Genomic DNA, 13,948 nt, shown 5'->3' on the forward strand with positions numbered 1-13,948 from the left:
GACATAGTATTAAAAAGCAATAGAGGAGAAACAATAGATAGCTAATTATATACAGCGCCATTCAAGCAGAAATGGAGAAAGAAATTGGGATCGAGGGGAAAACATTACCTTAGAACCCAAGTTTGTTTTTAAGTGCTGCATTGAATACAGCCTTTTTCAGACTTGCAAGAGATTCGTTCATGGATTCACTCATGTTGTTGGCATACCCATTGACGGTTTCTTCCATTGATTCGACACCCGATTGCAAGTTTCTCATAAGTCCACCGCCACCCATACCATATCCGTAGCCTGGGCCTGTTGCCTTACGAACAGGGTCTTTGTAGTCTTTTTCTGGTTTATCACTCAGGTACCCCTGAAACCCGTATCCAGCATTCGGGTTCGCTTCGGGGCTAATATTGTGGGCTAATTCACTCTCAATATTTTTGGTGGCTCGTCTATTGGGCCCTGCAATCAACCCGATTAAGTCCGAACTACTAATATACCTTGTTTGACCCTTAGCCCATTGTATGGCGCCAGCTGCGGGTCTGGGGGGTATAATGGCATTTTCATTAAATAACAAGTCTGTAGCGTGGGGTTCCTTCAGTTTCTTCTCTTTAGACTCGGAAATATACGCAGAGAGATTTATTCCCTCTGTAGGTCCTAATCTGACAAACATTTCACCTGTAACTAAAATGTCAGATTGTGAAGATATTTCAGAATTCAAAGTATTTTTAAGCTTGTTATAGACCTCCTTTGGTAATTTGACATCGGCGATATCATTCAATGATGGAATTGAAGAAAACTTAATGAATCCCAGTTTAACAAGAGACGCCAAAACAATTCCTTTATCTCTAACCCTAATAACACCACATGCAAGACAGGATTCGTCAATAACCTTGTGTGATAACTTTGTTTTAGGCAATTGCAATACTCTGATATCTCGATTGGATGTTGTGATAACCATACCTGGAATAACTATGCCATGACTAAGCTTTTGGAACATCTCCATGCTAGCCACAGCACTACCACCACTACTGGAATTGATAGGAATAAGTTTGTCAAGTTTGGAATTTCCGGCATCTTCACCTCCAAGAACTCTGTAATTAAGATTGGTGGTCTTATTCATGAAAACTACTTCAAACCCACCGTTTCCTTGAGGAATGACCTTGAAAACCATTAAATTTCCTCCGCCGTTGGTACCACATAATAAAATTACAGATGAGTACCCATCTTGTCCGTATTCCATTATGGCAAACTCCATAGTAGTTATGTAACAATTACCTTCTGTTGTGATTAAGTGCTTCTTAATCGACTCGATGTTGTAAATAATTGCAGGACCTCTAGAGATATCACAGACTACCATTCTACCAGATTTATACCCGATTGCTGCAAACCCAACGTTACTCATCTTCAAGCATGATATCTGGTCTGGATTGTCTAACTTGAGTAAAGATACGGGCAAGAAAGTACTAGAACTAGCGAACATACCGACCACACGATCTTTGATATTGTGGATTTTAGCATCAGAATTACTATGTTGAACCGGACAATTACGATAATCAATGCCACTACTACTCCCTTTAGTATGAGAAATATTGATTTTACCAAATTTACAAATCACAACATCACCATTTCCCATACCCACTAACATCTCTTTATTCTGTAACCCGAGCGATACATCAACAATACTCATACAATTTGGTTCACCATTATCATACATTGTATCTCTTAAACTGACTTGTAACAAGTTATCCTCTTGATATTCTCCCCTGGATATATCCTTTAACCTCACTATTCCACCTTCGTGACCGGTTATTAAAATATTACGTGAGCCATCATCATAACCAGTGGGCCTTGGAGCATTTTTATGGGTGACAGGAGCTCCTCCCTTAAGCAACAGCAAATTACTAGCCCCACCACCAGATGAAGCTTTGGTACTCAAAATACTATACCAGTCAATTCTTTTCACCGTAATTATACTTGCACATATGACAGGAGGTTGGACTAATGACAAGGACAATGGTAAAATCAACCCACTCATGTCAGAGGGTGGTTCTCCAGAACTCGAATATTCTGAGATATAAAGAGATCCAATGTTACTTAACATCATCAAATAAGAAGGGTTATGGTTACCACCGAAGTAGGGCAGACTATCAATTGGAACTGGCAATATCTTAGAAATATACTCGGGTTCACTATCAGTGTTATTGTTGAGTGTAATGGGAATGATTCTTTGGCCCGAGCTTGGCTGAGCATAAAATTGACCTTGTTTCTCGTGTGATGTTAACGAATATTTTAAGGTATAACCGAAGTCTAAAATATGAATCAAATTCCCCTGGTTTGAATCACCACCGCATATGATTAATTGTGTCAATTCTGGATCTTGGGAACATACCCATCTGACATTTTCAAATGGAGCAAAATTCAATGGTGTCTCGATTGGCTCACCTGGCTTTTGTAAATTAGTCTCAAAAAGGTTTCTGGCTTCCAACAATGTACCATCATTACCGTCCCAAAATGACAATGTGTTGTCCTTGTGAACAGTGACTACATGTAATCCATTCGGGTGAAAATGAGCTTCAAGAAGTGGAACTATAACCTCTTTCGATGATCCGAACATTTTCTTTTTACCTCCATTAGTAATATTTAAAGAGTGGGCAAATCCCTTGGCTTCTCTAGATATTTGATAAATTAACGAACTCTTAATTTCTCCTGTTGTCAAAGAATATATGATTGCAGAGTGCGAATATGTTATTAATATTGTACCTATATCTCTTGGGTGCCACTCTATTCCTAGTACCAGAGACATTTTTTGTTTAGGCATTATTTTTTTTTGCAAATTATCAATCCGAAATGGTGTAAGTGCCAATCTATCCACATCGTAGAATACTACAGACCCATTTGACAACCCGACGATCAAAAAATCGAGTGATGGATCCAGATCAATGGCTGTAATTGTTCCTGGCGGCAGAAATGTACCTAAGATATTCTTGGAATGTAAGGATAATACAGTGATACCGCTCCCTCCCGGCAGAATTCCTACCAAATAGATACCCTTGATAAACCTAAGTTCAGTCATTGGACTTGACGTATTGAACTCAAACACAACTTCGACAGATTTTTGTCCATATACCCTTACGTCATTACTAGTGGTAGCAACAGCCAACAATGATTGAATTGGATCGTAAGCAATAGCTGTAATGGAATTTTTGGGAAGGCCAAACTGTTCGTTAATGGATACGCTTAATGTCTTAGCGTTTAGCGATTCCGGGGAAAGATTTGATATTCCTGAAGTTTTGATTATATTTGATACCGAACTAAGTGATAGTGGTGCTTTTTTCAGTTTTAACTTCGAAAACATTGCTGTAACTGATCAATAATACAAGACTTATTAGCTGTTGAAAATAATACAGTAGTCAAGATCAGAGGCTAAGTATGTGTTTTGATATTTGTGCTTTATCACGTGATTATTATAGAATTCACTTAAACACGTAACTGGAATTAGTTTCAATCAATAGGTTTCTTTAATATTCAATAATTAATATCTTAGATCTAGACAATGGTATGTATTAAATAGAGGAACGAATGATGAATCAATTGAAAAGAACTATAAACTAACATTTTATTAGTCCTGTGATAAATTAGTTGGACTTATGATGCTCGCTGTAGCTACCGCTGTATTTACTTACTACACTGCATGGGTCTTTGTTTTGCCTTTTGTTGATGATTCCAATGCATTGCATTCATTCTTCTTGCCTAGGGATTATGCTATTAAGTTGCCATTTTTGTTATTATTATTATCAGGATTAGGAGTGGCTACTTTCATTGGAAAGGTGTTGATTAAGAATGCCGAGAAGGAAAAACAGAAAAAAAGTAAGAAAACCGAATAAATGCAGTGTTCTAGTTTTCGTTTGTATTTTAGTTAAGAGAAGAATCTGGCTAAACAATTTACTAGACTCGGAGCAAAATATTAACTAAATCTAGGGAGGAGGAGTGACCCAGATCGTGATGAATTAAATAGGGCATTATTACAGTAAGCCAAATAATTAATATAAAATGTTACGTTTAAATATTTATATTTAGTCTGTAATTACGAGCGTATTATAAAATTACCGGTCTTAGCAATGTACTTAACACCCTTATAAGGTTTGACTGTGTCTCCCAAACCTTTGGCACTAACTATTTTCAACGAGTCAACCTTCAATCCACTCGGAACACACCCCTTGTGAGCATATGATAACTTTAAGTAAATTGGCTTAATAGCTTCTGCTGCAAGTGGTGTTGATTCCTTGTCGCTCAAGTTAGACTTATCGTGTTCTTTGAGGGCACTTGATAACTCCAGGGACTCATAAGATCCATCTGACACTATAGATCCGTGAAGCATTGGCTGTGTGCCGGTAGCTATATTGCGTATATTCCATTCTCCTTTACCTTTTCCCTTAAAGGAAAAATCACCATGCGTTATTCTGCTAGCTCTAATGTTACTAACATTTATATTGCCATTTCCACTTGAATCATCAGAAGATGTGGCCTTATCTTCATTTACATTATCGCAATGTATTTCTATGCACAAATTTTCAATTTTGGGTACAGATTTATTGTTGTTAATGAATAATCTAATCTCAAATTCGTTTTGGTTAGAGCCCAATCCATGTTGATAGTCTATGTCAATAACTCCAAGCATATCCTTTTGATCTCTTTTATTTATTGAGTTCAAATCAATTTGATAACTCATTAAAGTAGAACTTCCATCAGGTGGAATAAATGATAAATTACCTGGATCATTGGTCCATTTATCCAATTCTATACATTCGTGAAAAGATGGCAAATCCATTTTTAACCCACCTTTATTTAATATCATTTGTAAATAAGGAACTCCTGTCAAATGAGAAATAAAATTTATCTGTCCATCAATCGAGCCGACAATCGGTATCAATTTTGATGACGTCTTTAATGACGTTGAGTAAAATGCTGAATCAAATCCTTTTGATGATGCTAACAAATTAGATTCCTTGCCAATATGTTTAGGCAATGGTTTTAAGATTACATTTATGGTTTCCACAACATCAACATACATTTCGTTGTTAGTATACTTAACATTATCCCTCCTCCAAGGAACAGAAGCTTGCTGCATGTTTGAAGAGAGAATTTCAGCTTTTCTAGTGTTATGTGTTATCGAAGATAATGACTTGTTTGACACCGCACTTGCCAACTCATTGCTAGTACTCAACAATTTAGTAAACAAATTACTAAGAGGAATCAAATCTCTCAACCGATTGAAATCTGTAACATTAGGTATTCCGTCATCTATCATCTCATTTATGAGTAACGTCAACGTATCAATATTTGCATCTATCTTCGTGACAGCTAATGGTTTTCCAAAATAATCTTCCATAACTTCAACCAAGCGATTAATAAACACAAATGGCATTATAGGGTTCGGATTAGTTTTAGAGGAGCATAGTAAATATATTACGAGGTTAGACGTCTTTTCAAATGCAACGAAATACTCCGAATTGATTTCAACTAACCTCAGTTTTGATTGATCATATTCATCTAATTTGACAAGGTTTTTTAATGAATTGAACTTTGGACAAGATAAATTAATCAAGTACTCAAACACCAACGAATTCGTAGAGTCTGCTATGTATACTGCCTCAAACATCTATGAGCTGTAAGTACCACTACTAAACGGTACATTGAAATTGTACTCGATTGAAATTTCTCATACTGACACTATTTTTTTGTGTCACTTGGCCAACATACATTTTTATCATATACTGAATCATAGATACACGGGTAAAAGATATATTAAACACATATATACCGAAGATTTGATAAGGAGTAAATTATCAATTATTAATTAAAAAAATTAAATAAAAAATTAGAGTCGAGCCATTCAATTATAATTAATTTGGAGTAAGTGAAAAGATTTGTTAAATTGGGGATTTTATAACAGTTGTTTTAGTCTATTCCACAAGGCTATTCCCAATAATCATATCAAACACGTAATCTTATAGCGTAAAAGTTAATTCATTATATACACACACATTTTCTTCGTGACTCTTAGCTAAAAGATGGAGGTGTTTTGGAAATAGGCCTTGTATAATAGAACCTGCAATTAAATTTTGAAATCAGAACTTAATGAGTTCTTTCTTCAACAATAGAGCTTCTTTCTTCAGCAGTAGCAGCTCCGGTAGAAGTATCATCACTTTCTTCTTCATTGACATCGATATCCAAGTCTCTTGCAACCCTCTCTTCGACATCTGGAATATCAGCCATACCATAGATAGCGATCATAGCAATACCTAAGAAACCTGCAACACAAGAGAATACTAAGGCAACAATACCTCTAGCAGTGAAACCAGCAGGTAATGCTTTAACTTGGACATTTTGGCCAGTTAAGTCTAAGTAGTCTTTAGAATTACCAGCAGCGTTACCTTTGTAAGGCATGTCTAACATTTCACAATGCTTCTTGACATCTTCTTGTAATTCTTGTCTAGGATCATCTTGAATTTGTAATGGTGCTTCGACCAAAACAAGTGCTAAACCTTGGATTAAATGCCACTCAATATGACAGTGGAAGAACCAAACACCCGGGTTGTCAGCTTTAAATCTGATAACCATGTACGATTGTGGTTCAACATAAACAGTATCTCTCATCATTGGATATTCTGGAAATTCGACATCATCTTCTACGTCGGCGTAAGTAACTGGATCATCATCATCATCGACTGCACTACCTCTAGCAATCAATTGGAAAACATGACCATGCAAATGGAAAGGATGTCTACCGGTATCACCATTATTCAAAACAATATCAATAACGTCGTTATCCTGTAAAACATAAGTATGAGTATTGGTACCATAAACTAACTCATTGGTAGCATATTCTCCGGAAGATAACACGGTCATCAAAGGAGGAAGTTTTGGTTTAACATAAGTAATATTATTGAAAAATGCGTAATTGACACCATCTCCCAAATTATCCATAGTAAGATCAACTGTAATGGTTTGATCGGCATCATCATATAACTTTTCTTTGTTCAATGGAGTCAAGTAAAAATCATCAAGGAAGTCATCGATACTGTCAACCTTGTATTCCTCTGGCTTAGCTTTGTCTTCATTATATATTATATAGTTTGTTGAGTTCAATTGCAACTCATCTGGAATAACATCCAACATAGTATCATCAAACTTCGACATCATAGCATAGTTCTTATCAGTACTGTTCTTAGTTTTAATCAAAACACCATAACGTTGCGCGACAGTAATATATAACATATCAGTCTTGTTCTTTTCAACATAGATACCATCAACTTCAACAACTTCAAATTCGTGATCCTCCATCCAAAGATATTGAGTGACAAAACCACCAATATTAACAATACGGACAAAATAAGTCTTATTAGGTTCAACAACCCAAGAATTGTTTCTGGTTTCATTGAACAAAAGATTAGATGGAATTGGTTCGGCACCAGTTGGATTATATCTGTCCAAGAAAGTTTTGATTAAATCATCAGAGCTGTCATGGTACCAATCGGAAAGCGACAAAACAACTTCTTCATCGAAGTCAAAAGGATACTCATCGTCTTCAATAATAAACGGAGCTCTCATACCATCACCTAATTGACCCTTAGTATGCGAGTGATACCAGAATGTACCCACCTGGTCACTAACAGTAAAGTTATACAACATAGTTTCACCAGCTGGAATAGGACATTGGGTAACCATTTCAGGGCCATCCATTTGGGAAGATCCGTTCTGGAACATCCCATGGAAATGCAAAGAAGTATTAGCAGTATCAAATCCATTAATCAAGTACAAGTTAATTCTATCACCTTTTTTGACCCTTAAAGTTGGAAGCGGCCATGTATCATTGAATCCAATCACCTTACGCTCCTGAACACCATCTGGGTTAGCATCAACCCATCCGGTCTTGAAATACCAAGTATGAGTCTTAGCATTTACTAAACTCACAATAAATGAAATGAACAATAATTCACACAATTTCATTTTGCTTAGTAGTTATTCTTGTATAATTTACCTTTTTATTACCCCAAATAAATTATTAAAGAATCAGCTAAAGAAGAAAAAAAAAACACTCAATTACCATTGATTTGGATAACGAGCAAATTTATAATAATCAAAAGGGCTAGAAAATTTTGTTTGAACAAATAATGCCTACTCAACGTAGTGCTCATTTAGCATACGCTTCTGTGCTCTCTACTGCAAATGCCTGAATAATCCCGAGTGCTACCTGTAATTGGATTAAATTGATAACAACAATGCAGAATTTTTGACATGCTTTGCTGGTATACGAACCACTACGTACAAAATGCAAATAATATGAAAATTTTTCTGCCTATATGCCTTATCATTCTACTACTTTGATTAATCTGATAAATTTGTGTATGCCGTTCAAAGGTCTCTATTGTTTGCCCGAGCCGGAAAAGTGAACTTGACCAATCACAATTTATAGCCTGTGACAAGATGCACGAGCATCAGGTAGAAATACGAATGGTGCATTGATGGATTTGATTCGTTGGGGCCATAGCAAAATAAGCGGTGACAAAATCCATCCACCTACTTGAGCATATGTAGCCAAGAATCAGATAATGTAGAATTAGTTTTGGAACAGATGAGTTGGGAGAATATTCATATTTGACACTTGGTCAAGAACAATTGCGGTTCCGTTCACCGACCCAAAGGGGGTCATAATGCAGACAAGCACAACATCCCGTTGAAATGAAACTATTGTTGAATTTTATAGCTGAGAAAATTAATATATACATCTATGGGATACGTGCTACTAAGGGAATATAATATGAAATACGTTATGATAATTGAACCATTATTTCTTTATTTTTGGGGTGTAGAAATTCTCCAGATGCAAGGATGTACCTGTCAACATCCTTGCCTCTAATAATAATTTTATCTTCAGAATCACTTTTCTATAGCCTTATAAGTCACGCTACACTGGTCTACCTTGTCTATTTGTTGTTATATTCAGAAATTATCCAACTTAGTATGACGAATGAAGATTGTTGTTTGTATATAGTTCATATCTGTTACGTAAATATTCACAAAGCGTTGGATTCTCTTATTCAAACGTTCCCAGTTTGTTGGTTTTCTACTAATAGCTTCCTCGGATAAGATAATTTCCATATCAATTCTAAATTAAAACAAATCTATCGGAAATTTAATCCCAAAGGAAATAGTCATTCTAGTTTTAGACCTTCTCTTTTATCTGCAACGTAAGAACATGTTGAAAAATAATTTTCGATTTGAGAGTAGCAAATGGCGGGTCATTGTAAGTATGAGAAGAGAATTGCGTATTGAAGCAAGTAAGGAGATTTAAATACTGGTTAATTGCACAAGAAAATGTTCGAATAGCAAAAGAGTGGAGATTATAGAGCTCATGGAACTTATTTATAGTGTCCTAGTTTAAATTTTGGAGCGGCTGCTTAGCGGATCGCGCCTAATTGAGAAACCAATTATTAGTCAATGTTTGGATTTAGTGTTCTGAATTACCTTTATACACTTTCTTTTTGCAATGATATAATAAAAAATGGGTAAATTTCTTCCTTTTACTATTGCAGCAGTAACACCATTTACAGAACAAGGTGATTTTGACCCAAAATCAGTCCCTGGTCTAATTCAGTATTTGGTCAAAGAGGCAAACGCTCCTGGTTTATTGATATGTGGCTCCACGGGTGAACAACATATTATGTCGATTGAAGATCGCTTAGAACTTTACAGTTCTGTTAGAAATACAGTGGGCACCAATTATCCGCTTTACGCAGGGGTTGCTGCTTTTACGACAAAAGATGCTATTAGGTTGGCTAAAGGAGCTGAAAAAGATGGATATCAGGCTGTTATGCTAGGATTTCCTCCCTATAGAATTCCTACACAGAAAGAAGCAATTGAGTATGTTATAGATGTTTGTAAGGCAATTCCGTCGACGCTTGTATTTTTATATAATAACCCTAAACGAACTGGGTTTAACCTTAGTGTTGAATCATTGGTTAATATAGTAAATCAAGTTCCGAATGTTGAAGGCTTGAAACAAGCGGGAAATAGAGCTGATGTACCTTTGGCTATACTGCAATTATCCCGAAAAATTCAATTTCTTTCCGGTTTTGATGCAACCATCGTTGAGGACTTCCAAATGGGATATTCTGCAATTACCTCTATTGCAGGAAACATCTTTCCAAATCAAACTGCCGAGTTGATTCACTGGATTGAAAACGGCGAAAAAGGCAACAAGATTGAGGAGCGCCAAACGTTAATACGTGATGCTATTACTTTTGTGGGTGAAAACGGTGCCCTACCTTGTTTGAAGTATATTTTGAGAAAAAGAGGTGTTTCTGCCGGGTTTTGTCCTCCTCCTTTAAAAGATCCTTCTACAGACTTAGCTTTATCTTTAGACAAATATTGTTAAATTGATCTCGCACTTATGAAAATATCAGCTGTATAGGTTGCATCCGTTTCTGGTTCTGGTTTTAAACCTTCTCTTAGTCTGTTGCTGGAACTATATTTAATCTATGAATTACTTAATATTTCATATGCATAAGTCTATTTTACACTCTGTAGAGTAATACTTCATTTCAATCCTTTTGCAAGCATTTTTTTATTATTTCCCCTAGCGTTTTTTCGTCTTCAGCCTTCTCTTCATGATTTTTATGAATCCCAAAACCCAAATTCCTTATTTACAAGAATGAAAATGGATTGCATGACTCTGTCAACCCCCCGATAATACAATAGTATACTATGCACGTTCAGTAAACAAATTTTGGAACCATTTTGGAACCGTGGTTTGTGCACGACTGATGATCATCTATGTTTCGAACAACATACATAAACTAAAAGGTAAGCTCTTCTACACCAGACCCGTTCGCCGGAAGTAACAAGGTTACCGAAACTCGTAAGAATACAAGTCTAGCCAAACAAAAAGTCTAAACACTTTTGAAATACGTTTTATGCTTTAGAATTTATCCGTCTTTGAGGAGTGATCTTCTATTCGAAATGCTAGTTGTCCCACAAAGGCTCTTTAGTGTTTCCACGGTGGTTAAAAACTCGTCGTCGTCAGGGTTCCCCAGCTTCAACTTTAATTTCAATCATCTTTTGAATTCAAATCTTAAATTTTTACCGAGTATTAGAAGGAAATCAATAGCGCATGACGAAACGGCTGCTATCGACACGTCAAGCAAAGTGAGGGCTATTCAAAATCGCTACAAGAGATCAACGCATCCTACATCCGTACCATTAAACAAGCTATTCTCAAACAACTTCCCTTTGTCCATCAGTGATTCTATTGACGATTATGCTTACAGACATAACCCATTAAAATTCCAACATGACTTGTTATCTCTTTTACCATTTTATCCGCATCCTGACTCGACAGGAAGGTCAAGTCAGGTTCTCCAGGTTAAGCTTGATTCGGGGAATTATATTAACGAGTTTGTTATTTATCCCCCTAATAAAACAGAAGCGGATTCAAGTACTATGAATCATTTGATAATGATCCATGGTTACGGTGGAGGATTAGGTTTTTTCTTGAAGAATTTCGATGAAATATCCTCTCTTGACAACTGGTGTATCCATTCCATAGATCTATTGGGTTATGGTTGCTCGTCAAGACCACCTTTCAAGCTAGCTAAAGATGATTTAGAACATGTTGAAAAGTGGTTCCACGATTCTTACACAGAATGGCTCGTAAAAAGAAATCTTAGTAACTTACCATCCCTGCAAGTTCTAGTGATGGGACACTCCATGGGTGCATATTTGATGGCTACTTATGGAGTTAAGGTTAATCCTAAGTTCTGTCGTAAATTATTAATGATATCACCAGGTGCAGTAATTAAGCACAGGAAACAAATATTTGTTCCTAAATATTTTGCCAAACTTTGGGAACAAAATATTTCCCCATTCACCTTGGTGAGAAAAGCTGGTCCATTAGGCTCTAAAGTAGTAAGTGGATGGTCTTCTCGAAGGTTTGCAAATTTACCATCTAAAGAATCAAAATTACTACACAAGTATGCCTATGGCATCTTCCAAAGTCCTGGCTCAGGTGAGTATATGCTCAATTATCTACTTGCGCCAGGAGCTGATGCACGATTCCCCTTACTGGAGAGAGATATTCATAAACTCGACTGTGAAGTGTTATGGTGCTATGGTAAAGAAGATTGGATGGACAAACATGGTGGTGAATTATGTTCAAAACTAATAAACAGACAACATAAAGATCCGAATAGAAGTAAGGTTTTAGAAATTGAGGATAGTGGACATCATATATATCTCGATAATATTAAAAAGTTTAATAAGCTATTACTAGACGAAATGGAAAAGTTTTAGCATTTATTTGCTACAACTTTGTATGCCAATTAATATTTGCTTAGATTTTAATATATACGTTTTAGATTACGATAGAATTGATTTTAAGTCATTAGGTTCGTCTTCGGGTCCCACAAAATTGACCACTAATCGTAAAGATATGGGCAAGTTGGGATCAGTAATTATCATTTCTTCTGATGGTTTTACCAAGGTATTCAATTTTTTATTTAAATTAGGTCTCGTCATCTCCTCCAAACTTTTTGGTTGCCTTAAATATAAGTAATTACTTGACGTAGATAATGAGGGTTTTGTCATAGAGATATCTTGTTTACTTGAAACCACTTCTATAAATTTAGAAAGAGTCCACCAATTTTGAGCTTCAACAACTTTTGCAGAATTCCCACAAACTGGACAGTTAGGCTTTTGGGCATGGGGATAAGTATAAGTAAAAATGGAATAATCACCAGAATACATCATATAATTGTTCAATATTGGATTCGAATTTGTAATAAACTTGAAGGCTTCATTGCAGCACGAGGCAGCTATAATGGCATTGGTAGACGCAATTGCAGGTATAATGTTTTTAACTACACCTAAAGTTAATTGCCTTGTGACACCTTCTATATTGAATTCATCAGCTCTTTTCAATGCTGTCTCATACATCCAATCAACTTGCTCTGGGACATCAGCGTCGAATTTCTTTTGTGGAAAATTCTTCGGCCACTGAAGGACACTTGCCCACTCAATACAGTGTTCCGGTAATCGAGGAGTATTTGCAATTGTGCAAACCGGAAATGTAACCTTAGGATTTATCATGTCTAAAGTGCACTCGTAACACGATGTTAGGCGAGGTAGTATAACTCTTGATTGGCCTCTAAAGCCTTCGGTGCCTCCATCAATCAATGGTATCAAGTTATTCAAATCTGAATCAACCATAGATACCAATGTTGCGTTTATCCACCTTCTTGCTTCTACATTATCAAGGCCACATATAACAACATCAAATTGCTTATAATATTCAATAGATTTATCCTGAATCTTGCCAAAGTATGGGACTATGTTCAATGTTTCGTCATTTATCCTTGATCGAACAAAGGTAGCTGCTACCTCTGCTTTTGATTTTCCAATATCATTAGGTCTGAACAAAAACTGTCGATTCAAGTTCGAAATATCGATTGTATCCATATCTATTAAATGTATATTTCTAAACCCCGTTAATGCTAGATTCTTCAATATTTCACATCCTAACCCACCTGCACCAATTACTAATATTGTTGATGATGTCAATGATTTAGTAGCTTGCGCGGAATCATATTCATCTGCAACTTCGTTATAAGGTCCAATGTCTTTTAACAATGGTGATATTGACGAGAGGCTTCTCGTAGCAGTCGTAGATGTCATGGGAATACTGATATATCTTGATAAGTCGTTATCTCTTAGCCGCGTACGATATAAGAACTTTACAAATTGAGACTTACACAAAGTGAGACATTGATCCAATACTACACACATACTTATTTACGTTACTTGTGCCATACCGTTGGGATCTTCGAGACTTTTTGTTAAAACTGTTGAAGCTGGTTGGTTTTCTTTATCCCTAGATGGGTTTGTATCTTGTGGAGTACTTTTACTC

General features: G+C 36.1%; 7 protein-coding genes across 7 annotated transcripts; 3 read left to right on the forward strand and 4 right to left on the reverse strand.

Annotated features, from left to right (window-relative positions):
- Positions 1-109: 109 nt before the first annotated feature.
- SRO77 (putative Rab GTPase-binding protein) lies at positions 110-3,340 on the reverse strand (the record flags this gene model as incomplete). The annotated part of the gene is made up of 1 exon (XM_015608981.1): positions 110-3,340. The coding sequence occupies one exon, from the start codon at positions 3,338-3,340 to the stop codon at positions 110-112; it is 3,231 nt and encodes a 1,076-aa protein (XP_015470174.1).
- A 295-nt stretch (positions 3,341-3,635) lies between these two features.
- Positions 3,636-3,869, forward strand: DPM2 (Dpm2p; the record flags this gene model as incomplete). The annotated part of the gene is made up of 1 exon (XM_015608982.1): positions 3,636-3,869. The coding sequence occupies one exon, from the start codon at positions 3,636-3,638 to the stop codon at positions 3,867-3,869; it is 234 nt and encodes a 77-aa protein (XP_015470175.1).
- Positions 3,870-4,069: 200 nt separating this feature from the next.
- AC631_00153 (uncharacterized protein) lies at positions 4,070-5,644 on the reverse strand (the record flags this gene model as incomplete). The annotated part of the gene is made up of 1 exon (XM_015608983.1): positions 4,070-5,644. One exon carries the CDS (start codon positions 5,642-5,644, stop codon positions 4,070-4,072), a length of 1,575 nt encoding a protein of 524 aa, XP_015470176.1.
- A 476-nt stretch (positions 5,645-6,120) lies between these two features.
- On the reverse strand, positions 6,121-7,995 carry AC631_00154 (multicopper oxidase; the record flags this gene model as incomplete). Its single annotated transcript, XM_015608984.1, has 1 exon — positions 6,121-7,995. One exon carries the CDS (start codon positions 7,993-7,995, stop codon positions 6,121-6,123), a length of 1,875 nt encoding a protein of 624 aa, XP_015470177.1.
- Positions 7,996-9,550: 1,555 nt separating this feature from the next.
- Positions 9,551-10,423, forward strand: AC631_00155 (dihydrodipicolinate synthase family protein; the record flags this gene model as incomplete). Its single annotated transcript, XM_015608985.1, has 1 exon — positions 9,551-10,423. The coding sequence occupies one exon, from the start codon at positions 9,551-9,553 to the stop codon at positions 10,421-10,423; it is 873 nt and encodes a 290-aa protein (XP_015470178.1).
- Positions 10,424-11,007: 584 nt separating this feature from the next.
- Positions 11,008-12,336, forward strand: AC631_00156 (carboxylic ester hydrolase; the record flags this gene model as incomplete). The annotated part of the gene is made up of 1 exon (XM_015608986.1): positions 11,008-12,336. The coding sequence occupies one exon, from the start codon at positions 11,008-11,010 to the stop codon at positions 12,334-12,336; it is 1,329 nt and encodes a 442-aa protein (XP_015470179.1).
- A 66-nt stretch (positions 12,337-12,402) lies between these two features.
- On the reverse strand, positions 12,403-13,716 carry AC631_00157 (NEDD8-activating protein; the record flags this gene model as incomplete). Its single annotated transcript, XM_015608987.1, has 1 exon — positions 12,403-13,716. The coding sequence occupies one exon, from the start codon at positions 13,714-13,716 to the stop codon at positions 12,403-12,405; it is 1,314 nt and encodes a 437-aa protein (XP_015470180.1).
- Between the last annotated feature and the right edge of the window lie 232 nt (positions 13,717-13,948).

This window comes from Debaryomyces fabryi (assembly GCF_001447935.2).
Source record: "Debaryomyces fabryi strain CBS 789 chromosome Unknown contig00002, whole genome shotgun sequence".
Lineage (NCBI taxonomy): Eukaryota > Fungi > Ascomycota > Pichiomycetes > Serinales > Debaryomycetaceae > Debaryomyces > Debaryomyces fabryi.